Below are 27,538 nucleotides of genomic sequence, written 5' to 3' on the forward strand. Positions count from 1 at the left end.
GATGGCAAGACGCATTTATTTTTATACCCAAACGACAAGTTTTTTTTTAAGTATGCAATGACAACAAAATATCAAAAAACATTCACAACTGGAATTTCTCACTCAAATCATATTTTTGCATTTCAATACAAACTTTTCTTTACTCCAACCCTACATGGTACAGGTCCTCTTCAGCAGGAGGCATACAACTAACATTAACGACAGTAGCCTTAAAATAATCAATACAATGCACCTGTAGGCTACAACATTGCAGCAACTAGCGTTTCAATGGGAGTGAGTGCAATTGTGTTGCTAGATAGCGCAGCACACCTGCCCTTTACAAGTACAGTAGGTAGGGAGCAGCGTTTGATCGGCTGCCCTCTGATGTTCCTCCTCTTCAGCCCATCCATCTTTATCGCTGGAACAAGGTCAGCTATGACACTAGTGTCATCCTACTGGGGTAGGATCTGGCTACCCTGCTCATAGTAGACCCTGGTCCATCCAAATAGGCCAATGCCTACCCTCATCCATGACTGATCACCCTCTATCAGCACAGAGGTTAGCTAGCAGAACCGGAAGGGAGACTGAACCACCTGAGACTTCCATTGAAGGTTCCACCCAGCTGCATCAGCTATGAGGACTCACAGCATTGACTTAGTGAGGTGGTGGTGGATGTAGTCATTAAGGGGACAAGAACAGGCTAAGTAATGTGCTGGTGCTGGCTTGTCCTTTGGGAATGTACATTGGGGTTTCACTGTTCTGTCCATATATTAGCATTGGTGGGGTTAAAACAAAAACACATTCTTTACATCTAAAGAGTCTTTGTTAACAGGAGTCACTGACATCACTTGAACATGGAAGGACATTGTAAAGGGAAAGGGGTCTAGACGCTGGGGGAGGGCTGAAGGGCGGTGGTGGGAGTGGCCTGTCGGGGGAGGGTGTACATGGCGCCCAGGAACTGGTCTGCGATGCGTCCCGCCTCTCGCAGGCCGCTGAGCAGGGCACCATGCACCGTGGCCGGGTAATTCCGGATAGTGTGCTCCCCAGCGAAGAACAGACGAGGGACAGGCTGCGAAAAGAAATGGGGAGAGAAAAAAAACAAAACCATCAAAACGACAAACTCATCATCCCAAACATAAATTTGAGTGTTCCCGTCAATTAGTGTGTCAACATCAGAACGACCCTAAAACATCTGTCGGGAACCACTCGGTTTGGTCAAATAATTGTGGGTTGGCTAAGGAGGATGAGATTTGCACACATGCTCTGGTGGTTTAGTGAATGGGATTGACCCCAAAAAATGCATGAAATGTGCAGAGCGACTTTCTAGCGTGTGGTAATATTCAACATTCTCATTGGCTTAGAGCAACGGGCCGTTTAATGATTCAGATGGGAGGGGGGGGGGGGGGGTGTTATCGTCTTTGTTTATAAGGAAATTGTTTAAATATCAACGTATCTTAACGGTGACCAACTCTGTTCTGATATTTGTTGATCAAACCTTCCCTACCGAAGCGCTCATATTATGGGCAGCAGCATGAGACAGAGCAGAGAAGCGGGTGAAATGTTACAGCAGTATTTTGACATACACAGGCGAGACGTGCTTTGATAATACAGAGCAAAGTAAGGACTTTTTTGGGTCCTTTTTTTCAAGATTTTGGGTTTCAGTCAGATTGGGACGATAGATGAGCAAACAAATAAGCTACCACTTCCACCCGTCCAGCCAGAGATCAATTAACCACATCTACAGACCGATTCAGTGAAACAAAAAAATATATATATAAACATTGATTGATTATCAGAGAAGTCACAGGCTTTTTGGTCATGAGTAGGACACGCTGAAGAACAAAATCCACTTGTATAAACGTGATAGCAAAATGTTCTGATCAGTTAACATATGATCAAACTAGAAAATGTGATCATTAGCGCTCACCTCCCCAACCTAATTGTTACCGAATATCCAAACAGAGATGCAGTGAAAAATCAATCCATGTCAGTTTAGTTATCTAGAGTCCCCCACGATTGTCTCAAAGCAGCGCACTGTCCCAATCAAAACGGTGCCTGAATGATAATCTAGGAGATCACACACACATTGCTTTAAATATTTGGATAGGACTTTGGGAATTTCAGTAAAAGGAAGAATTTGATACATGCCTTCAATTGCATTAGCCTACTTTACTCCAAAATGTTCAGCCTTCAGTTCATAACTAAATAGTTTCTCTCTGCACTTTTTCTATGCCCAAAGGCTGTTTCGTCTCCTTACTCTGCTGCCGCCCACATCCGCCACGTTGTCCTCCACTCTAGTTTAAATTAATACAGTGCCTTCAGAAAGCATTCATAGCCCTCGACTTTCTCCACTCAATTTCTCACGCAACACCCGATAATGACAAAGTGAAAACATGCTTTTAGAAATATTAGAAAATGTATTGAAAATGAAATACAGAAATAAATCATTTAAAGTAAGTATTCACACTTGAGTCAATACATGTTAGAATCCCCTTCGGCAGCGATTACAGTCTTTCTGGGTAAAGTCTAAGAGCTTTGCACATAATATTTTCAAAATTCTTCAAGCTCTGTCAAATTGGTTGTTGATCGTTGCTAGACAACCATTTACAAGTCTTGCCATAGCTTTTCAAGCAGACTAACTAGGCCACTCAGGATCATTCAATGTCTTCATCTCTCAGTGTCTGGTGGAAAACAGACAGAACCAAGTTTTCCTCTTGGATTTTGCCTGTGCTTAGCACCATTACATTTTTTTTTTCAACCTGAATAACTCCTCAGTCCTAAACAATTACAAGCATACCCACAACATGATGGAGAGAGTGGTACTGAGTAATGTGTTGTATTGGATTTGCCCCAAACATAACACTTTGTAATCAGGAAATAAAGTGAATTGCTTTACCACATTGCAAACAGGATGCATGTTTCAGAATATTCGTATTCTGTACATGTTCCTTTTTTTCACTCCGTCAAATGGGTTAGTATTGTGAAGTAACTACAATGTTGATCCATCCTTAGTTTTTTCCTATCACAGCCATTAAACTCTGCAACTGTTTTAAAGTCACCACTGGCTTCAGAGTGAAATCCCTGAACGGTTTCTTTCCTCTCCGACAACTGAGGAAGGACGCCTGTATCTTTGTAGTGACTGGGTGTATTGATACACCATCTAAAGTGTAATTAATAACTTCACCATGCTCAAAGGGATATTCAATGTCTGCCCTTTGCAAGGCAATGGAAAACCTCCCTGGTCTTTGTGGTTGAATCTGTGTTTGAAATTCACTGCTCGACTGAGGGACTTACATAAATCATTTTATGTGTGGGGTACAGAGATGAGGTAGTCATTCAAAAATCATGTTAAACATTTATTGCACACAGAGCCCATTCAATTTATCTGGCTTGTTAAGCAAATGTGTTGTCTTGAACTTTGGGGGTTAAATAGTTGCCTCCAGACATTTCAGCATTTCATTAATAAATTGGTAAAAAAAGTTCAAATTCCACTGACATTATGGGGTATTGTGTGTAGGCCAGTGACAAAACATATCAGTTTAATCCATTTTAAATTCAGGCTGTAACACAGCAAAATGTTGAAAAAGGGGTGTGAATACTTTGAAGGCACCGTATACCCTACGGTTTTCTCAAAATGTTCAGGTTCATTTAATTTTTGTGATGTCGGACTATGGCTCAGTCTTCAGCTCACTGGGATTGGGTTGGAAAAGGATAGAATTTTCAGTGTGCTTTGAATTTATGACAACTGTGTGTGAAATAACTACGTTAGGCTAAAGGCTTCCATGGGATAACCTGTTCGGGATAAGGTGCTATTACATTTTTGGCCAATTTGCTGCTGCGCATGTTGTGTATATTGTGGAATTGCATTAGAGCGACATTGGGGGAATTCCCCCCCAGGTCTTGTCATAACATTTTTTGTGGAAATGTGAAGTGGTCCCAGGATCCTGGTGTATAGAGTACCGTTTCACGGGCACAGACTTAGACTAGTCCTGGACCAGAAAGCACTTTTAAAGGAGATTCTCCACAGCATGCTTATTGACCCAGGAGTTTAATGTCTATCCGGGAAACTGTCTCGTAATGTATCACAGTGGTCAGATGTGTTACCTGTGACGCTCCGGGTATGGCGGGGCCAGGGGTGATGGGCTGGGCCATGAGGTCATAGTCGTTACCAGAGGAACCGGCCGCCACGTACGAGTAGGAGCCCCGCGCCCAGGGGTCGGCACGCCAACGCGTCACCACTGTTTCCTTGGGCTGCCGTGACAACAAACAGCGGTGAGTTTCCATGCCGATATCAGATTCCAGTAAATATGGTTGATAAATACTAAACAGTTCCAAAGCTAATCAACATGAATAACTACATATGATTAGCTTACATGACACCTTTTTTCATGACGTATTTGACTGGTGGTTTGAGAGGACTCATAGAAACATAACTAGAACAAAAATTCTGATTCAAGTCAACATTCCGTGATGGGTGGACCAGCAGCCATATTGAGTGTAATTCTATTTCTATGTCCAAAGAAAGCCAATTCGCACATGCCTGCGGTACTGCACTGCTTCCAAAGATGCCTTTGAGGATGGCGAGGCAGCGTCCGACGATGACATCATCACTGATGTTCTCCATGATGCCAGCCGCCTCTCCTGCCATCAGTGCCAGCAGTATGGGGGCTGGGGGGGAACACATTGATAAACTTCAGAGGCATAGGTGAATGAAATACTGCCCAAGTCAAAATGGGTGACTTCATCCAAAATGCCACCACGTCTCGATCTCAATTGCTTACAAATCCAGCCTCTCCTTGCGTCCTCCCTTTTATCTGCACTGTGGACAACTTGACAATTGAAAACTACATGGTGGAAGAAGATCATCATTAGGCCGCCTTTTACCTGGTCAGTTCTTTCAGATCAGTGCAATGAAGGAGATGAAAGGACAAACATTTAAATCTAAGAAAACAGGAGTTTTTCCCCCAAGCCACTGTGCTTCTTCCTTGCTTACTCTTTGGAGTTTCAGGCTGGGTATCTGTAAAGCACTTAAAACAACTGCTGATGTAAAAAGGCCTTTTTAAACTACATTTGATTGAGAAAGATCCCAATTGCCACAGTGTTGAGAGAATCGCCTGGTTCACTGTGCTCACCTTTGTAGAGGTTCCAGAAGAGGAAGAGTTCTCCCCTGCTGGCTGTCGTGCTGCCCACATGGCCAAACAGGTTCACACTAGGGTCCCAGAAGACACGGTCAAAGCACAGCACCACCTAGTGACGGGAGGGACACACAATATCAGCATGAGTGATTCAACACATACCAAAAACACATACTAATCTAGTCAGGGCAGTTTCCCAGGCAAAGTTTGGAGTTGGGCAATAAGTCTGGTTTGGTGGCCTGTGGCGAGGTAACAAAAACAGGTCGGAGCATGGAGACTGGGAGGAATTCTGAGCTCTAGGCCTTTCTGATGATGCTAGTGATCTGGCACGGCTCACTATATGGAAAGAACCCTGAAGAGTCGGACGAATCAGAAGAGAACGGTTTCATAAGAGACACCCGAGGGAAAGATGGAACTTCACCAAATGTGAGAAGCCTGAGCGACTGCATTTCATCATTGCACTAAACACAGAATTAGATAGCGGTTCTATGGTTCCAACCGACTGTTCTATATTTGTCTAATTTGTTTAAGACCCACTTCACACAAAAAATAATTCAGATTACAAAATGCTGTCATTAGGGTGTTTTGCTGATAAAAAGGTTGTGGAGTTTAGGCTCTATTCAATTGGATCCAGAGGCAGCGCTCCCTCTGGTGGCCACGAGGCACCACAAACAGGTCCCACATTGCATAATGATGCAGCATTTTCTGCTGCAGCCGAATTAGGAGATAGAAACTCTGCAGTAGAATGATGCACATTGGGGCTTAGTGAGAAAAGAGGGAGGGAGAAAGTGGAGATTGGATTCTGATCTGATTACTAACAGATTGACAAAACCCTCACTCACACTCCCCAACTCTCCCTCCCAGGGCTGACATAAACTAGGATAAAATGCTATTTTGGAGAGAGGGGTAACATTGTTTTTTTGCACTGTGTATTATGTACAAAACACCTGGGCTGATTCATGCTGGACGCAAAGTGGTGCCTCAGGATGCTAAGGAATTAACAGGGTGAGTGAATGAGGGAAATACATGTCTTGACAGCAGGAAATATCTATGATTTTACTTTGCTTCCTAACAAGTGAGCAAAGAGGCTTTTTTCTTTTAGACATAGATTTGTACAGCAGCAAGTCTCAAGTCTTACATTCATCTCAATCCACATGGATAAACACCTAAAATAAGTGTGACAAAGCCAAGTGGAGGGGTGTTCCGTACCTTGTTGAGGTTGCCAAAGCCCATCCTCTGGATAGCAGAGGTCTTCCACTCGGGCAGGGGGGGAACAAACTGTACGGCAGGGGGCTGTTGCTTCATGACACCCAGGGGTAGGGTGCATAGAACCGCGTCGCACTTGTAAATGAATGTCTGAGTGGTGGAGCGTGTGTTCACCGCAATCACCTCACAGCCTGGAGATCCGAGAGACATACACGCAATTAGTCAAACAACAACACCCCCCCCACAAAACAAATCTGTGCACCAGATGCAATTCGATGCTTGGTACATTTCCTGTTGAAGAAGGCCCTTTATAATAAAGCCATAATATTTGCCATGTGCCATAGGCTACAGTTCAGCAGAGGCATTTTAGGGTTACCACACATGGGATTGTTGTTGTTGAAGGGTCCAAATAAAAAGCTGCCTTTTAAAAACGCATTTCATGCAATACTATGTCATTTACATGACAAAAGACATAAGCTGAATAATTTTTAATACAACACAAATTGAATTCAAACAAAATAGCCAAGGGCAAAGAAGCAACAGATTGTACAATATTAGGGGGGCAATATAAAAATGCAACAATTTCAAAGAAAGGAAATGAGTCAATAAAAAATAAAGAAATCATTAGGCACTAACCTACGGATTTCACATATGCATCTGTTGGTCACAGATACCCTTAAAAAGAAAAAAGGTAGGGTGTAGACTCGAAAACCAGTCAGTATCTGGTGGGACCACCATTTGCCTCATGCAATGAGACATCTCCTTCGCATAGAGTTGATCAGGATGCTGATTGTGGCCTGTGGAATGTTGTCCCACTCAATGACGGTGGGAAGTTGCTGGATATTGGCGGGAACTGGAAAACGCTGTCCTACAAGTATCCCAAAGCATCCCAAAGAGGCTCAATAAGAGGCTCAATGGGTGACATGTCTGGTGAGTATGCAGGCCATGGAAGAACTGAGACATTTTCAGCTTCCAGGAATTGTGTACAGGTCCTTGTGACATGGGGCCGTGCATTATCCCAATGAAAAATGAGGTGATGGCAGTGTATGAATGGCCGACAATGGACTTCGTCACGGTATCTGTGTATTCAAACTGTCATCGATAAAATGTGTTCGTCGTCCAGTTGCATGCTCCCTCAACCTGAGACATTTGTGTGTGTGTGTCAAAACTGCACATTTTAGAGTGGCATTTTATTGTCCCGAGCACAAGGTGGACCTGAGTAATGATCATGCCGTTTAATGAGTTTCTTGATATGCCACACCTGTCAGGTCAGTGGATTATCTTGGCAAAGGAGAAATACTCAATAACAGGGATGTTAAATTTCTGCAATCTGTTATTTCAGCTCATGAAACATGGGACCAACACTTAACATGTTGTATTTATATATTTTTGTTCAGTGTGTGCATTAATATAAAATCATATAAAAAGCAGAAATACCTTAAGTATTCAGACCCTTTGTTATGAGACTCAAAATTGAGTTCAGGTGCATCCTGATCCCATTGACCATGTTTGAGATGTTTCTACAACTTGAAGTCCGCCTGTGGTAAATTCAATTGATTGCCTGTCCAAACACCGGTCTATATAAACATTTTTTAAAAAAGGTCCCACAGTTGACAGTACATGTCAGAGCAAAAAATAAATAATCAAGCAATGAGGTCGAAGGAATTGTCCGTAGAGCTCGGACACAGGAGTGTCGAGAAACAGATCTGACGGAGGGTACCAAGAAGTTTCAGGGCATTAAAAAAAAGGTCCAAGAACACTGTGGCCTCCATTTTTAAATTAAAGAAGTTTAGAACCACCAAGACTCTTCCTAGAGCTGGCCGCCAGGCCAAACTGAGGGAGGTGACCAAGAACCCAATGGTCACTCTGACAGAGCTCCAGAGTTCCCCTGTGGAAATGGGAGAACCTTCCAGAAGGACAAGCATCTCTGCAGCACTCCACCAAACAGGCCTTTATGGTAGAGTGGCCAGACAGAGCTCATTCAGTAAGACATGACAGCCCGCTTGGAGTTTGCCAAAAGGCACCTAAAGGACTCAGACCATTAGAAACAAGATTCTTGGTTTGATGAAACCAAGATTGAACTCTGGCATGAACTCTGCCAAGTGTCACGTCTGGACGAAACCAGGAACCATCCCTACAGTGAAGCATGGTGGTGGCAGCGTCATGCTGTGGGGATGTTTAACAGCAGCAGGGACTGGGAAACTTGTCAGGATCGAAGGAAATATGGAGTAAAGTACTGTGAGATCCTTGATGAAAACCTGCTCCAGAGTACTCAGGATCTCAGACTGGGGTGAAGGTTCACCTTTCAACAGGACAACGACCCTAAGCACACAGCTAATACAATGCAGGAGTGGCTTTGGGACAAGTCTCTGAATATCCTTGACTGACACAGCAAGAGCTCGGACATGAACACCTCTAGAGAGACCGAAAATTAGCTGTGCAGCGACGCTCCCCATCCAACATGACAGTGCCTGAGCGGATCGGCGGAGGATGGGAGAAACTCCCAAAATACAGGTGTGCCGAGCTTGTAGTGTCATACCCAAGAAAACATGAAGCTGTAATCGCTGCCAAAAAGGTGCTTCAACATAGTACCGAGTAAAGGGTCTGAATATTTACTTAAATGTAAATCAGTTTTTTTTAAACCTTTTTTTAACCACTTGGGGGAAAAAAAACGGAAAAAAAAAACCTTTCACTTGTCATTTATGGGGTATTGTGTGTAGATTGATCAAGGAAACAACTACTTAATACATTTTAGAATAAGGCTGTTATGTAACAAAGTGTAAAAAGTGAAGGGGTCTGAATACTTTCCAAATGCACTGTATTTCCTCAATGTTATAATTGCTTGCCTCTTGGGCCCCCCACAGACCTTGGCCCAGGGGCTTCAGCCCTGGTAAGTCCCTGCATTCATTTGGCCCTGCACACACAGGTTTCCCACCGCACACACACACTAACAGGTAACACATGAACAAAGGAATACACAGACTGACACACCCAGACAGACAACACAAAAGAAAAGACACAGATTGACAAACGAGCATAAGCGCAGCTACCCACAAATATCCTGTAAACTTACCAGAGGCGGTGTATCGGACCTGACGCACCGCCGTGTTCAGTTTGATGTCCAGGCCCTCGGCCAGAGCCACGGGGACACAGGAGTAGCCATTCCTCACTGTCAGGTGGCTGCCTGTGAACTCAAAGTCGTCGTCCTGGACAGGAGAAAAAAGGGAGGGAGAACACAAAATGTGGGTTATATACAGCACAACAAATCGATACATTTTAAACACTCAGAAAGTGAATTATGTCTGGCTTATTATTTGTGGTTTCTGCCTCTGCATTTTTTACATTATTTTAGGCTAGGTATCTGTAAAGCACTTTGTGACAACTGCTGGTGAAAAAAAGGGGGTTCATAAAAAGACATTTGATTGATTGGTTTACAAGAGCTTAGAAGGGTACTTGCAGTTTACGGGGGACTATAGCCTGGTGGTTTGAAAGGAATGAATTCAACAAGATCTGGTGTCTAATAGCCGTGTATAGTACATGTTTGAAATCGGATCTAGTATGGATGTGCATACTAGGAGAGAGAATTGCCAGGACAAGATGGATTGGTTTAGGGAAGGGAAAGTCCATGTACTGCAGGAAGAAATCATAAAGGCGCAATATATAAGGCTAGAACGGCAATTGTATAAATCGTGTAACCGACGATTATGGATGAAGCTCATGAAAATAAAATAGATAATGTATTTATCAACTTCATTTAAGGTGAAAAACTTTACCCAAAACAAAAGGTGCAGGAGAGGATGGCTGCCGTTTTACGGGCTCCTAACCAGCTGTGCTATTTGTTTGTTTCTAACTTATTTTGTACACAATGTTGCTGCTACTGTCTCATGTGACCGAAAAGAGCTTCTGGACATCAGAACAGCGATTACTCACCTCGAACTGGACAAAGATTTTTTTTATATAATGAGTCTGGCGTAAAAGACATACTGCTTCCCCGAGACCAGGCCCAAATCCCCATCCTTTGCATGAAGAAAAGACTGAAAGAGAGGTGTGGCGGAGGCCGGAGTGCCTTGTGAGAATTAATCCGCCTTTGCACGTTGGCCAACAGAACAGATGGTTATCACTGGATGATCTACGATCGAGACCGTCCTACCAAACAGGACATGATGTAATATCTTATGTTTCACAGAGTCGTGGCTGAACGACGACACGGATATTATAAAGCTGGCTGGGTTTTCTATGCATCGGCAGGACAGAGCAGCGATGTCTGGTAAGACGAGGGATGTGTGTATATTTATTTATTTACTTATGAAAGCAGGAAGTACCAGTGACTCACACATTACAGAAGTGGTCAGATGACGTGGAATGTACACTACAGGACCGTCTTGCTCGCACAGACTGGAATATGTCCCGGGATTCATCCAATGGCATTGAGGAGTATACCACCTCAGTCACCGACTAAAACAATAAGTGTATCGCCAACGTCGTCCCCACAATGACCATACATACATTTCCCAACCAGAAGCCATGGATTACAGGCAACATCCGCACTGAGCTAAAGGCTAAAGCTGCCGCATTCAAGGAGTGGGACACTAATAAGAAACCCCGCTATGCCCTCAGACGAACAGTCAAAGTATCAATAAAGGACTAGGTTTGAATCCTACTACACCGGCTCATCGGATGTGGCAGGGCTTGCAAACTATTACAGACTACAAAGGGAAACCCAACCAACATTAACAAGGCCGCGGGGCAAGACAGATTACCAGGATGTGGCAAGTTTACCAGACCAACTGGCAAGTGTCGTCAATGACATTTTCAACCTCTCCCTGACAGAGTCCGTAATAACATGTTTCAAGCAGACTACCATAGTCCCAAGCGAAGGTAACCAAGCGAAGGTAACCTGCCTAAATGACTACTGCCCCATGGCACTCACGTCTATTGCCATGCTGATCCTCAAGACTGGGGCCCTTCAAGGGTGCGTGCCTAGTCCCTTCCTGTACTCCCTTTTCACCCACGACTGCATGGCCAAGCACGACTCCAACACCATCATTAAGTTTGCTGACGACAAAATAGTGGTAGGGCTGGCGCGGTTTCATCACCACCTGGTATGACAACTGCTCAGCATCCGACCGTAAGGCACTACAGAGGGTAGTGTGTAAAGCCCAGTACATCACTGGGGCCAAGCTTCCGGTCATCGAGGACCCCAAAAATTCCAGTCACCCAAGTCAGACTTTTCTCTCCGCTACTGCACGGCAAGTGGTACTGGAGCACCAAGTCTATGTCCAAAAGGCTCCTTAACTGCTTCTACCCCCAAGCCATAAGACTGCTGAACAATTTACATTGACCCCCCCTTTGTTTTTACACTGCTGCGTGCTGTCTATTAGTAGTGTCTTGATGCTGTATCGTTTGTCCTTCATGTTCTAATACGTTAATGTTACCCCTTCCTTGTGTTTTTTGTAATAAATAATTGTAAAATATATTATTTTGAATGCAGTCACTTTACCCCTACCTACATGTACAAATTACCTCGACTAACCTCTACCCCTGCACATTGACTCAGTACCAGTACCCCCTGTATATAGCCTCGTTATTGTTATTATATTGTGTTACTTACAACATTTAAGTGTCTTCCTATAGTTGATTGAGTAAATATTTTATGAACTCTATTTCTTCAATTCTGCTGTTGTTTAAGAGCTTCTACGTAAGCATTTCATAGTAAGGTTAAATCCGGTTGTATTCGGCCCATGTGACAAATCAATTTTGATTTGATAAACAGTCAAATAAAAGTAAGCCTGGTTATCATCTAACAATCGATATAAGGAGAGACAAAACTAGACAGTTGAAGAATTGTGTGTTGTAGAACAAACAGATGACTGAAGCCATCCAGGCATTCAAAAAGACAAGTGCACATGAGTCCGTTTCAGCGGTAACATGGACTCCTCACAACATGATGAAACTTTCTTGCCCCTGGTTTCAGCAATGTGTTGTGGCAAACAAGTATCATGAATTGCATGCACCCAAATCGCTTTCCAAAAACAGGGAACACTGACTTGATATAGCTATTCCCTCTGCTAGCTGTCAGCTTGGCTACAATAGTAAACATCGATCATCACGTTTCTGCACATGCAGTCAGGAGCGGAGGAGAAAATCTACATTTTTTTTTTGCTATTCAAATGGTTCTTAGGGTAACCGTGGTCATTTGGCTGACAAAACAACCATTATCCAAAATTCCATGACCATCACAGCAATATATACAAATCAATCTACCATTACCTGGTTGCTAAGAATCATATTTAACTAGGCAAGTCAGTTAAGAACAAATTCTTATTCACAATGATGGCCTAAACCAGCCAAACCCGGACGACACTGGGCCAAATTGTGCCCTATGGGACTCCCAATCACAAACGGTTGTGATACAGCCTGGATACAGTCTATATACGGTTCCACAGTTGAAAGTGCACGTTTAAGCAAAAACCAAGCCATGAGGTCGAAGGAATTGTCCGTAGAGCTTCGAGACAGGATTGTGCCTAGGCGCAGATCTGGGGAAGGGTACCAAAACATTTCTGCACCATTGAAGGTCTTCAAGAACACAGTGGCCTACATCATTCTTAAATGGAAGAAGTTTGGAACCACCAAACGACTTTTCTTAGAGCTAGCTGCCCAGCCAAACTGAGCAATCGGGGGAGAAGGGCCTTGGTCAGGGAGGTGACCAAGAACCCGATGGTCACTCTGACAGAGCTCCAGAGTTCCTCTGTGGAGATCAGAGAACCTTCCAGAAGGACAACCATCTCAGCAGCACTCCACCAATCAGGCCTTTATGGTAGAGTGACCAGGCGGAAGCCAATCCTCAGTAAAAGGCATATGACAGGCCACTTGGGGTTTGCCAAAAGGCACGTAAAGGACTCTCAGACCATGAGAAACAATATTCCCTGGTCTGATGAAACGAAGACTGAACTTTTTGACCTGAATGACCAGCTTCCTGTCTTGGGGAAACCTGGCACCATCCCTACGGTGAAGCATGGCAGCATCATGCTGTGGGGATGTTTTTCAGCGGCAGGGACTGGGAGACTAGTCAGGATCGAGGGAAAGATGAACAGAGCAAAATACAGAGCGGTCGTTGATGAAAACCTGCTCCAGAACGCTCAGGACCACGGACACCTTGATACAGGTGTGCCAAGAGTGTAGCGTCATACCCAAGAAGACTCAAGGCTGTAATCACTGCCAAACGTTCTTCAACAAAGTACTGAGTAAATAGTCTGAATACTTATGCAAATGTGATGTTTTTTATTCATTTGCTATAATTTCTACAAACTGATTTTGCTTTGTCATTATTGGGTATTCTGTGTAGATTGACAAAGGAAAAAAAGACAATTTAATCAATTTTAGAACAAGGCTGTAACATAACAAAATGTATAAAAAGTCAAATGGGTCTAAATACTATCAATAACCAAAAATAATATTTTTCAGCTATTTGAAGCTGGTGTGCAAGACGCAGAAGCGAAACTTAAGGACGAGAAACAGAAGTATTACACATAGAATGGATCCACCACATATCAGAATGGCTTTCATTGAGGATGATAGATATAGAACTCACATTCTGTGTGAATTTGGTCAGATCAACTACAAAGCTACATACTGGACCTAAGTGAGTGTGAGTGTACCTGATCCCAGTGCTTGAGTGAGAGAGTAGAGAGGGGCGTGGCATTGGCAAATTCCAAGTTGGCAAAGTGCCAGTCAAGGATCTGCCTGTCCCGGGACGACAAGTACACGTCACTGTGGAGAGATCGGCAGAGGGTGTAAAAAAAAAAAGAACAGACGAATGCGAGCACATCTAGCCTGGTCCCAGATCTGTTTGTACTTTTGTCTACTCCATTGTCATTGACAAGCTAAACATTACCATGACAATTCCATAAGAAAGAGCCGAGACAGACTGGCACCCAGGCTAGAGCACACCCACATGCTTAAAGAATAGCACAACAGCAGCCCTTTACAGTGGAGCGAAGGTGTTCAAGTGTTACCTGGGTGGGTTGGCCTCCAGTTCCTGAAGCTTCTCCTCCAGTTTGACCTGCGACTCCACCAGCTCATCATAATCCTACAGGAGAGGGGAAGAGAAAGGAGTTTAACACTGAGACATGGGGCCTCCCCGAGTGGCATAGCGGTCTAAGGCCGGGATGTCGTCGTCTCATCGCGCTCTAGCGACTCCTTGTAGGCGGGCCGGGCCCCTGCAAGCTGACTTCGGTCGGCAGTTGTACAGGGTTTCCTCCAACACATTGGTGCGGCTGGCTTCCGGGTTAAGCGAGTAGTGTGTCAAGAAGCAGTGCGGCTTGGCAGGGTTGTGTTTTGGAGGACGCATGGCTCTCGACCTTCGCCTCTCCCGAGTCAGTACGTGAGTTGCAGCAATTGGGACAAGACTAACTACCAATTGCGGAAAAAAGTGGTAAAGGTACAAAACGAGGAGAGAGCACATTTATTTTTCTTGGCAAGACACCAAGGCCGCCAATGGAGCATTCAGGAAACCATTTGAAGTCGACTGGTTTCAGACATGGGGGCCAACCTGAGCAATAGAACGGGAAACACTGGAGTACATCTATTTGTGCACACAAGAAGGTTTAAAGTATAGTAAGAAGGACATCAGCCCACTCAGTTTAATGGACTGAGTCACCCTGTCCAGGTTTCATCACCTACCCCTGCAGCCATTGACACCCACCTTCCCAAGGCCTCCCCAACCCTGTTCTAGCCACACTCTGTGTGTGTGTGTGTGTACACCATTTCCAGCCAGAGTCAAGCCTTAGAAGTGTCTTTTCAGGAGGCAGTCAACCAAAAGACGAGTCGAGTTCAGACAGCAGCTGTGTTTAAACTTGCTTCCCAAAAATACACTTGAGGTGGAGCTTTATCTGCACTGAAAGTGATGCTGAACTGCCTTTAATGATACACACAGGCAAAGCATTAGACCACTCAAACACATGCTGCAGAAACCTTCGTGTTTACCATTTTTGTCTCCGAGGCACATCCTTAGCTCTACTTATGTCGAATTTTCACTTAGTCGTGCATTGACGTCAATGGGAAACTTGGTGAAAATTAGATTTAAGTGAAAGTTAGGATGTGCCCCTATGGTCTCAGGTACACTTCTGTCTCCTTGGCTTAAAGGGACACTTCGGGATGTTGGCAATCTACTTCCCCAGAGTCAGACATTTTTAGGTCTCCGTGTCCAGTAGGAAAGAAGTTATAGGTAGTTTGAGAGCCGATGCTAACTACGGTTATCAGGTCTATGGGTATCTACTAGCATGCTAGTGGACAGCTAGTTAGCAATTGCACTAGCACTAGTTAGCAACTTCCTTCAAACTGCAAGCAGAGATAAAAAATAATAATACATCCACGAGTTCATCTGACTGGGGAAATAGACAAAGGGTCTCATTGCGAAAATCCCGAAGTATCCCTTTAAATGACCCAAATCCAATCCACCCATTTACTATATTAACATGGTTTGCGCTAAGCTCATACTGTGGCAGAAAGTCGGCTATAATCATTAAGCCCTGTATTTCCCCCTAATAAGTTTACTCAAATGAAGTTAAGACTTGAATGGAAGAGATACTTGCTATATAACAACCACAATTATTTTGGAAATCTGAGTAACATTTCTTTCATTAGTTGATTGAAATGCCATCAACAGCGGTACACAGATCCTACTTGACCATTTCTATTCACAAATGCAAGTGAATTGCACACACCGTGGAGCCCTGACCACCTGCCATTTTTTTTACCCCCCTTTCTCCCCAATTTCATGGTATCCAATTGTTAGTAATTACTATCTTGTCTCATCACTACAACTCCCGTACGGGCTCGGGAGAGACGAAGGCATGCGTCCTCCGAAACACAACCCAACCGCACTGCTTCTTAACACAGCGCGCATCCAACCCGGAAGCCAGCAGCACCAATGTGTCGGAGGAAACCGACCTGGTCAGTGTGCACTGCGCACGGCCTGCCACAGGAGTCACTGGTGCGCGATGAGACAAGGATATCCCTACCGGCCAAACCCTCCCTAACCCGGACGACGCTAGGCCAAGCCTGGGCGCGAACCCAGTCTCTCTGGTGGCACAGCTAGCGCTGCAGTGCCCTAAACCACTGAACCACCCGGGAAGCTGAAATAGACATCTTACCCACATTTGGCAGGTGTTCGTTTTAGGCCCTGGAAAACGCTCTGATAATTGCCCAAAAATAGTTGAATTGAAAGCACATACATTGAGAACACCTTTAATTGAATCCAATTGTGTCTGGAGGCTAGAAATAGGTGATGCTCCAGCTAATGACTCCAGCTGTTATATGTATGGCTTATCCACATTGTGTGAGAGTCTGGAGGAAGTACCACGCGGTACAAGAATGAAGTTTGTTTTGGAAAAACAAATAAGCAAACGGGAAAGTAAACAAAGTAATGTGCCATTAACTGCTTGCAGCTTGAAGCTATTCGTATGGAACAAGTAGGGCCCTATCAAATCTGTTTTAAGATGCTCTAAGGCCACAACCATGCTTAAACCACATCAGGAGTCCACTTGAGGTCTGGGGAAAAATGGAAGAAACCTATCCTCTGCCTCCACAGTAGGGTGGTGTGACAGAGCACGAGTAACCTCACCTTGCAGAGTGCAGCGAGGTCGCGGTGCTTGCTCTTGACCAGGAACTCGGCAGTGATGTCTCTGGGGGGCTTGACCTCACTGGCCTCCTTGTGCTGCTGATGAAGCTCCTTGACCCTCTCCTTGGTACCCACCATCTGAGAGAATGAGGGGGAAGAGAGAAAGGTAGATAGACAAGAGGAGAAAACAGATTAAAGGAGGGAAAAGAGTACATCTACAGGGATCTACATTAAAGCTACTTTTGTTGTCATTTTTGACCTCAGATACAGTGGTACTCATGGTCAACCTTGTTCAACAGCTCCTTGAGATCCTCTTGGGTCTTGACGATCTTCTTCCAGTGCTCTATCTGCTCATCTTTCACATGTTTCTCCTGCAACCTATTGGAAGTTACCAGTCAAAAGAACACTTAAGAATTGATATGTGCCGTTGAGAAAGAGGGATATTTTTTTATTTTTATTAAAAACTAAATACAACCATCGCCACAGAATTTGTGCAAGTTGCCAAGACCTGCATATGCCTGGACAAAGGGCCAAACACTTACTGAATGACCACCTCCAGGGCCTGTCCCAAGGACACAGGCTTGTTGTTGAGGAAGTTGAAGTCCAGCTGGTGGCTGAGGTAGGAGGTGGCCTCCAGCAGACGGTTGAACTCCTGCTCCACCATCTCGTCCTTCTCCTTGGGCACCTGATGATTAGGTCAACAATGAACATTAGGATTATAGAATTGAAATATTAATAATGAACAATGCGATTATAGCATTTCATGTTATTCATGAACATGCAGTCATAAAGGAAGAGCAATCCAATTTAGAAAGGAATCACTTCCTCGACCATTAGAGACGTGATCAAGAGAAATATACCTCTTGGGGGGGGGGGGGGGGAGTGGGGAAAAAGCTATTGCTGACTACAAGGCTTCGACAGACGGTTAAACACAGACAGGTGCCTTTCAGGACACCCAAGGACAGACCCAGTTCTATTACAGTCTACTTCAATGTGTACCGACATCGGATAGAACATGAATTATTAACAATAGGTGAACAATGTTATGTAGTAAAGCAATACATACGCTTGTGCATCGTTCACCCTTTAGCAGTCCACCAGATGATAAACACGGGAGGGGGTCGAGAGGAGAGAGAATTAACAAATTAAATAAACAAACTTACAATATAACTTTCTTTTTTTTTTTTTTTAAATGGGTGTATTTGTGCATCTCTGAGCAATGTTGTTCTCTCGATTCCCGGGGTCATTTCATATGTTCATGTGTTTGAGCTTTGCGCTGCACTAGCAGGCAGAAATACAGCCAGGTATGTTGTGTCATTTGATTCAAAATGTGTGACTCTTTCCTTTAAAAATGTTAAACAGATGTAACCACACTTTGAAAAAGGACACTTAATTAGCTTCCCCTGCAGAAAAGGAAATCAGTCGCGCTGTATGGAGAGTGACCAGCTGCCCTATCCCTGACTACCACCTCTGAACAGGGTCATTTTCATTAGGCACCAAACAAAATAAAATGGACTGAGACAGGTAGGGACTACCTCAAGTTGTCCAATAAAAAGAGATCATTTCCGTTTTTCGTTGAAAAACGTTTCTCTATGTTTGGCCCTAAGGAACAGGACCCTGGCCTGAAAATAACCCCAAACATCCTACCGCTGCATGACAGAGGGAGAAAATAATAGTTTGAAGAGAACACTGCTGGTTATTTCCAGTCTAACGGTATTACATTGGGAGTCTGGCCTCAACAAAGAGAGGGCAGAGCTGCTGTTGATGACACGCTAGGCTAAGCAGCTAACTGAATCCACCCTGCTAAGTGGTTAACTGAATCCACCCTGCACTTTGCTCGCGTTCCGCGGAAACAAGCAGCCCTGCGGACAAAGTAAGGGCCCCGCTAACACAGCACATAGTGGTGTGCTGGATGAAATCTAAACATCTTCAGCACAAGAGGTAAATAACAAAACGCAGAGAGTTAACATTGGGGGAAACGAAATAAATGTCTACATGGTTGTAGGTTACATCTGTGGTTAGCAGACACTTCAAAGTCGAGAGTGCTTGCACGAGACACCAAAGTAATACGACAATTCATTTTGTTATAATGTTCTACAAGCATTTCACTCTACTGCAGTGCATTGGCATTATATGGAGTGTGTGGCCTAAACCTCATAACTCAAACTAAGTGAATGGCCCAAATAGCTAGCGATGCAACACTCACAGCTTGACCGTTGGCTTCGTACAGAGGACACTTCTGTTTGATCTTGGCTAGCTCCATGTTAACCTGCTTGCTGACCACCGCCATGGGATTCCCTCCTAGAACACACCAGATAGAACATCAGGATATAGGCATACAGCCATAGAATCTATAGACTAGTTCTATGCCCACAATATCACATAAGCTATATTAGGTAGCAATGTTAAACTATGACATTAGTTGTAGTTCTAACAGCCTGGCTGGATAGATAGCGTAGATTTTTTTCTTGCATATATTGAATGTGATAAAAAATATGAATATGACTAAACTTGGTATCATTTGAAATTGTCGTTTTTACAGTCTTCCATAAAACAAAGAAGAAAAGTGACAAATCGTAATTTGCCTGTCCAGTCCTATTTCTTCAGACTACATTGATCAGGGCGTCTTAGCAGGAGTGCTGATATAGGATCAGTTTAGCCTTTTAGGTCATAATGAAGACATGTTTATGGACAGATCATAGATCAGCACTCCTACTCAGACACTTGGCTCATATGGGCCCAGACTACATTTACATGGTCAACACCACCCTCTGCTGGTGAGAAGCTGTCATAGCAGGCCCATTTGAAATTACTGTACAAAGTGGCTTTCAAATCATGTACATTAGAGGTTGACCTAGGAACAGGACTCCCATGGGTCTTGTGGGTCCAGCGAGATTCCTACAGGAACTGGAGTGAAATTCTAGAGCCAAGTTCGGGAGAGGATTAACAGCCCACAGGAACGGGCAGTACAGGAATCCTTTTAAACTGAGTTGTGTGTTATAAGCAGTTTTAGAAGGACATGATTTTACCCCCCCTGCCCCTCCAACAGGAACACATGTTCTTCTGTTTTCAATCACAATATATAAATAAAATAGGCCCTACAGCTGAGCAGGCAATGGAAAATTGCTCTCTCTCGTCCAAGTGGAGCCGTTGCTATGGACACACACACACAGAGAGCACATGGAGCGTAGGGAAGGCGCGGGGGAGAGACAGACGAGCAGCTAACGGAGGAAGTTACTTCTGATTTGGGCATGTTAAAATGAGCACGGGATGGAAGTGATTTTTATTGGGACAGGATAGGAAAGGCATCAGGGTTATAGAACTGTTGCGGGGGGGAAATTGACAAGATGGCACAGGAATTTATTTTCACTTCCGTGTAATGTTCATTACCACCGGCACTGGCTGTACGTGTGTGTAATTGTGTGTGTCTATGAATGAATGCTTTACCCAGTCCTGTCACCACCATGGCCCCCAGATCAGCCACATAGTTGCCCTTCCGGAACGTGGCCACTCTCCCCCCAACACGGTCCTGAGGAAACAATAACCAAATTACCACAACAAAGAGGAAAACCCTAACCATTAGCTGTTCCACCAGGCCGAAATGTTGCATTACTGGTCAGTATCAGTGTATTAGCTGAAGGTTAGATGTAGGTCGTGTTCAATTGGCACAAAATGGAAGAACACCGATGTCATTTCTCACCTTGTCCAATAAGAAAAATGTTGGTTTTCAATTGCGAAGTGTTTTGCTACAGCGTGTCCCAATGAACTTGGGCTCGTATCGATGTGTGATGCGCTATTGACCCACCCTGGCCTCCAGTACTGTCACATCCATGCCGAAACTCTGCAACTGCCGCGCGGCCGCCAGCCCAGACACACCCCCTCCGATGATGATCACCTTGCCTGTCTTCTTTGCTACATTGACACAGGGGAACTAGAGTGAATAACAATCACATAACCAGCTATTTTGACACATCGATAAAAACTAATTATGTTGAGTCACATAAGGTTTAGGGTTGAACCCCCAAATTATTATAACTCCTTGCTATTAACCAATCAGCATCCAGGATCCAAACAACCCATTTTATAATTGAAAATAATGCCACTGTTGATTAGATGCTTTTTTCTTCAGTTGCACTTCTCCACTCAGATGAGAATTCACAAAGGAGCATTCTATCAGGAGTCAGTGCTCCGACTGATGTGAATGTACTTTTCCTCTGGAAATTCTCAGATTAGCCTACTTTTCTCTGGTAAAATGCAAGATAAAAAATGATATAAAGAATGTAGGTTATTGAACCTTTAACTAAGCAAGTCAGTTCAGAATTTGTTCTTATTTACAATGACGGCTTAACGGGGAACTGTGGGTTAACTGCCTTGTTCAGGGGCAGAACGACAGATTTTTACCTTGTTAGCACGGGGACTCGATCCAGCGACAGTTATGAAAACTTAGGACCCTAAAGAGGACTTTCTACTGACTCTGAAAAACACTAAAAGAAAGATGCCCAGGGTCCCTGCTCATCTGCGTGAAAGTGCCTTAGGCATGCTGCAAGGAGGCATGAGGACTGCAGATGTGGACAGGACAATAAATTGCAATGTCCGTACTGTGAGACGCCTCGCAGTGGCAGACCACGTGTAACAACACCTGCACAGGATCGATACAACCGAACATCACATTTGCGGGACAGGTACAGGATGGCAACAACAACTGCCCAAGTTACACCAGAAACGCACAATCCCTCCATCAGTGCTCAGACTGTCCGCAATAGGCTGGACTGAGGGCTTGTAGGCCTGTTGTAAGGCAGGTCCTCACCAGACATCACCGGCAACAACGTCACCTATGGGCACAAACCCAACGGTCGCTGGACCAAGTGCTCTTCACTTACGAGTCGCGGTTTTGTCTCACCAGGGATGATGGTCGGATTCGCGTTTATCGTCGAAGGAATGAGCGTTACACCGAGGCCTGTACTCTGGAGCGACCTGACATGACCCTCCAGCATGACAATGCCACCAACCATACAGCTTGTTCTGTGTGTGATTTCCTGCAAGACAGGAATGTCAGTGTTCTGCCATGGCCAGTGAAGAGCCCGGATCTCAATCCCATTGAGCACACCTGGGACCTGTTGAATCGGAGGGTGAGGGCTAGGGCCATTCCCACCAGAAATGTCAAGGAACTTACAGGTACCTTGATGGAATAGTGGGGTAACATCTCATAGAAAGAACTGGCAAATCTGGTGCAGTCCATGAGGAGGAGGAGATGCACTGCAGTACTTAATGCAGCTGGTGGCCACACCAGATACTGACTGTGACTTGATTTTGACCCCCCCCTTTGTTCAGGGACACATTATTCCATTTCTGTTAGTCGCATGCCTGTGGAACTTGTTCAGTTTGTGTCTCAGTTGTCGAATATTATGTTCATACAAATATTTACACATGTTACGTTTGCTGAAAATAAATGCAGTTGACAGAGAGAGGATGTTTACATAGATTTTGCAAAAATGACTTTGCATTTTGATTGTAAGTTCATTTACTTGTGTGGCTGCCAGACAAAATAGCATTGAACTTCTGTTGTCACCGGATGAAAATGTAACTATTTTCTGCCTAATGTGTTACATCAATGTATTTTATGTGAAAGAACTATTGTTGCACACCCCTCATCACTCTATTGAAGAAAATAATGGATTAAGGAATGCGTTTGAAAACGCAGATTTCTGAACTTTTGCTATATAATGAACACATTTTTAGTTATTAAAATATTACCAAAGTTACCATAGGGATTGCCATAGATTACCTGTTAATTATCAAAATTACCAAAGACTTGTGAAACTTTGGTAAATTACTGGTAAATACCTGTATACGCAAACAACCTTGCTCAGATGGGCAATTCCACAGTAACAGAATGACTCAAGATTTGTCACTTTAAAATGTATGCCAAACCAAAAACATTCATTTCCAAGTTTAACAAACCGCACAAGGACTAGTTTTAACAATTTCCACATAAAATTTTACTCGAAGAGTGCAGACGTAAAGTTTGGTAACAGAATGACGGTCCAAATCTCCCTCCAATTTTTTTTGGACCACGTTTTCCAAAAGCTCGTAAATATCTACTCCGAATTAAGATTCAATTATGTCTGCAGAAAGAATGGGGTGTCAGCTATGATAAGACACCGCGAGGTTCAACAAATCTATTTTGGGTATTGAACTACAGTAAGTGAAATGGCTTAACAACCGGTAACAGGATGACATCATGGGTACCTGATCTGTGCTATACAAAAATGCATAAATATGAATGAATGTCATTCCCTTCATTGTGATGTATCCTGAATAGGGTAACAGAGGTAGACAAATGTAATATCCTCCTTTGCATGTTAGGCTATTATTCTAATGAGCATGGCCCCCAAACAAGACCAAATTTGGTTGGTCCGGAAATACTCAGTACCAATCATAGGTTATTTATATATTTTTCACAAGTTTGGACATCACATTAGAGAACAGTACAGTAGTTCGGTACAGTAAGTACAGTAAAGTATACTGTACTCCATTGTGCTGTACTAAACTCTGTCCAGTACTGTATTTTACTGCCCTATACTCTACTCAACTTTTCTTTAATGTGCTGACCAAACTTGTGAAACAGACATCTACAATTGGTTCCAATTTGGACTGACCAAATTCCAACTACTTTTCAGCGTCCATGGACGTCCGGTGCTCAGTGGGGGAGATGGTTGGTTACAGTAAATGGAAAGAGGGGGCTCATGGGTAAGTATCAGTAAGGGTTGAGACGGGTGACATTAACTGGAGAGAGAGAGAGAGAGAGAGAGGGACAGGGAGAGAGAGGGGGACGGGTTGTCCAGGCTGTTTAAACACTCTTGCTTTGACCAGCATACGACAGAAAGAAAAATAAAACAATTATTAGCTGAACATAACAGTATGCCAGTGGGAGGCAAGACAGTAGCAGGTGATCCAACTGTGGTTTGTGATTACTATGAATTCCCATTGTAGCCAATTCAGTTGCAGTCATTCTACTACTCATTATATGTTACCAATTTGGCTGTGGTCACTTAATAAATCATAAACCACATCTTTATCAGTAAAAATACTATAAATAATTGGTATGTCTACCTTCACTTGTTACTTCTGTGAACTTTCATTATAGTCCCTCATGATATTTCGACACTACAAGGTCGCACTTTGTGTAAAAAAATGTGAAAACAAATGCCTGCAATTTCAGCCTGTTCAGGTGGGATGGAACTTTTGTCCCACATCATGATGTCACAATGTGACCCGAACATAATAATAGACCAATGACTGTTCATATGGGAAAGGAGGTGGGCTCTAGATCATCCAATCAGGGCTGTGTGTTAAAATATTCAACCGTATGCTCTAACGCCCACACAATCAGATTGGAGGAAATAAATGATTAAATATATTTTGAAGTTATTTTCATTAAATAAACTGTGATTTATTAGACATAGTGATAATTTAAATAAATAAATAAATAGCATTACAAAGACTGCGTGGGGGGGTTTAAAAATATGTGGGGTTTTGGTAACAGAATGACAAGACAATAGGTAATATTTCTTAAACTTACAGAAGGATAATAATTTCAGCAAATGAAACGTTGATATTAGTTCGCAGGGGTCTTTACTTCAACAGTGTTTTGATGTATTACTAATAGCGTTTAAGACCTTTTCTGCTAGTTGTTTTGTAAGACCCCCTTTCCTCTGTATATACACCGTAATTAAAAATAAAAAAAAACAGACTCAGCTTTAATTTGACACCAAATTTGATGTGCTCCTATGAACAGCTCTTGGGGCTTTTTTTTAACATGGAAATGCCCATATCTAAAATGTGAGCATAAGCATTGTACATGCAGTTACTATAGTATATCAGGCAGATAGTAAAAGGCTAATGTACTCACTTGGTAAAGGCTTGACTCTCTTGTAGATGCCAAAGTTGATGAGGCCGTGTCTCTCCAGGTAACTGTGTATCCTGTGCACCAGCACTGTATCACTGTTGTATGGCGCTTCAAGTTGTTGTGTTGTGGCTTCGAAGGTTAGCTGGATTTTCGGGTTATCAAGCCAAAGTTGGAGCTGAAACAAATTATTTGCCACAATTTCAGACCCAAATCCAAATGTACAATCTTCTCCAGAACTAAGCAAGTCTTGTTAATGAAGTAGGTGTGTTCTCACTGTGCGGTTGCGGATGTACAGGAACACTTTCTGCGTCTGCTGGGGCCCGCTGATGATGTCCGGGAAGCAGGCGGCCTCCTGGGAGGTCATGCGATCATGGGGCAGGCGGCTCTGGAACGCAGCTCCCTCCACACCTGGAAAACCACAAACACGCCACCCTCAACACCCGTCCTGACACACACACACACACACACACACCTTTCGCTGCCCAATGTTACATTTGCGCTCGCAGGCACGCACTTTCGCACAGTCCAACTCACACTCACCAGAGGGCTCCTCAGGCTCGCTGTCCACCTCCTCCTCCATGGGCGGCGCCGGTGGCGGGATCACCTGCTTGCGCTCCTTCTCCGCCTTGGCATTGCGCTCCTCCTCAGAGTAGTATTCGTCCTCAGACAGATTGGCCAGGCTCTCGTCCATCTCGCGGTACTCCACCTGCAACAAGAGGCACAATAAACGCTCCATTAAAACCATGTTCCGGCTCACCAAAGATGAAGCAAATGGTCATGTCTCGCTAAGATGGGTGGACATGTATTATAGGTTGTTACTTTTGATCGCTTGCGGCGGCTTGTCCTGCGACCCTCGGCCGTGTCCAGGTCCACCCCCCCGGGTCCAGGGAGGTGGGGCTGCGGGGGCCCACCAGGTTCCCCACTCGGAGAGGCCCGCTCCTTCTTTTTGATCTCCACGGCGCCTGGGGCCAAGGGAGGGGCCCCCATCTGGACAGGAGCCTGGGCCTCAAGGGACCGCTCAGCTCCCCCTGGCGCCAAGGAGGTGGAAGCGGCAGAGGAAGATGAACCTGCGTCTGACTTCTTACTCGACAGCATCATGGAGGAAGATAGAGGCCTCTCCTTGAAAAACCAAAACCGATATCAGCCAAATCCATTCGCTGCTCTAGAGTTGTCTGTGATATGATAATCTAGGATGACCAGAGTTAGTTATTTCAAAATGCTGATCCATTGTGGTCAAAAACAATAAAAAGCTATGATATTGAATATTAGCAAAAAGTCTGTATTTGGCAAATATTAAATAAGATTACAATGAATTGCTGTTCATAAAGAGAAAAAAAAAATGTTTCAACAGCCAGGAAAAAAATATTATCAACATAGCTAAGAAACACCAGTTATATAGTACAGAGAGAATATTGTAGTTTAGATAAATATTGTAGCTAGTTTACCAGCTTAACTACCATTTAGAAAAACTGAAAAATGTATGTATTCAAGGTTTCATAACCTTCTGTACAATTAATGCACTCACTTTCTATATGGATAATATATCATGATGTCAAAATATGGAAATTAGTTCTTACAACTCCATAACAGCTAACTAAATACATGAACCAAGCTATACTTAAAGTTGAGGATGCATTAGAAGTGCACCGACTAGATGCGTTGACAGATGACAAATGTAAGAGGGCTCCACAATAACCTTGTCTTGCTTTACCCATTTCTCCGTGGACCTGGTATTATCCATTCAAACACTAAGAAATAAAAGACAGAATCAGAAATACGGTCATGAACAACAGCAAAGTCCACCAAGCCAGGCAGCTAGACAATCAGTCCTGGGGTGTAACGTTAATCAGTCGAAACAGTTGAACACCTAAATGTTTTGCTACTAAAACGAGAGTTTATATTGGACAAATTCAGGTAGGTCGCTCCCCGTTTCGTTCAAGACAAGTTTTGCAAAATAATCGGCGTAATGAATACACACCTGGTTTATTGGCTAACTAGGAGTAGGTGACTAGGAGTTAGTAATGAATAATGAGCTAGCTACACAGCTATCAGTTAGCGACGTCTAACTAGTTACTTCATTTTTTGCTATTGTATTTCAAATATGTGGAGAATAACCATTAGTATATAGGCCAACTACTTGGTTCGTATTAACAGCCTTTTCGATGGTTTCGTAATAAAACATGTCGGACAGTCAGCCAGTTCTTGGAGCTAACAAGCTAGCCATCTGCCTGGCTAAACCATACTGCTAACTACCTATCTATATTATAAAACCCTCTGACGTCGTTAAAACCTAGTTAGCCAACTTTGCTTCTATGACTTAACAAGGTCAACGATCAGCGTCGTGGGTGTTGTCTGACTAGTATATTATTCCTGTTGTACTGCATACATAGGGTTCACGAGCTCATCAATTTAACTACGGTAGCTAACGCTAGCTAGCAGGCTAACAATGAGTCTCACTCAGCAGCAACTAAGTGTCTGTGTGTTGGCTAGCAACTACCAGTGAAAACATTGCACTCCACTCACGTTAGTAGCTACGCTATAACATCGCATTTCACTATACAGCCAATATTGGGGCCGTGAGTTGAAGAGTAAAACATAACAACATGCATACAAGTATTACTGTACCTCTAGATCGCCGCAATCAATATGTCAACACAAAGACAAATCCCATCCCTTCCTCTCGTTGAA

At 43.7% G+C, this 27,538-nt stretch overlaps 1 protein-coding gene across 4 annotated transcripts; it reads right to left on the reverse strand.

Moving 5' to 3' along the window:
* LOC139383912 (lysine-specific histone demethylase 1A-like) lies at window positions 1-27,538 on the reverse strand. Of its 4 annotated transcripts, none has more exons than XM_071128523.1 (21): window positions 27,476-27,538; window positions 26,547-26,598; window positions 25,670-25,969; window positions 25,391-25,556; window positions 25,125-25,258; window positions 24,854-25,025; window positions 20,747-20,853; window positions 20,389-20,470; window positions 19,148-19,242; window positions 18,008-18,025; window positions 17,484-17,626; window positions 17,229-17,319; window positions 16,945-17,079; window positions 14,336-14,409; window positions 13,979-14,090; window positions 9,394-9,526; window positions 6,324-6,511; window positions 5,112-5,226; window positions 4,520-4,647; window positions 4,084-4,230; window positions 1-1,048 (listed from the first exon to the last, which is right to left on the reverse strand). In XM_071128523.1, exons 2-21 carry the CDS (start codon window positions 26,589-26,591, stop codon window positions 863-865), a joined length of 2,571 nt encoding a protein of 856 aa, XP_070984624.1. In that variant the 5' UTR covers window positions 26,592-26,598; window positions 27,476-27,538; the 3' UTR covers window positions 1-862. The 4 variants fall into 4 exon arrangements, with proteins under 4 accessions (XP_070984624.1, XP_070984622.1, XP_070984623.1 ...); XM_071128521.1 differs by having other exon boundaries at window positions 25,385-25,556; XM_071128522.1 differs by having other exon boundaries at window positions 25,391-25,559.

Source organism: Oncorhynchus clarkii, chromosome 25 (genome assembly GCF_045791955.1).
Source record: "Oncorhynchus clarkii lewisi isolate Uvic-CL-2024 chromosome 25, UVic_Ocla_1.0, whole genome shotgun sequence".
In the NCBI taxonomy this organism is placed as follows: domain Eukaryota; kingdom Metazoa; phylum Chordata; class Actinopteri; order Salmoniformes; family Salmonidae; genus Oncorhynchus; species Oncorhynchus clarkii.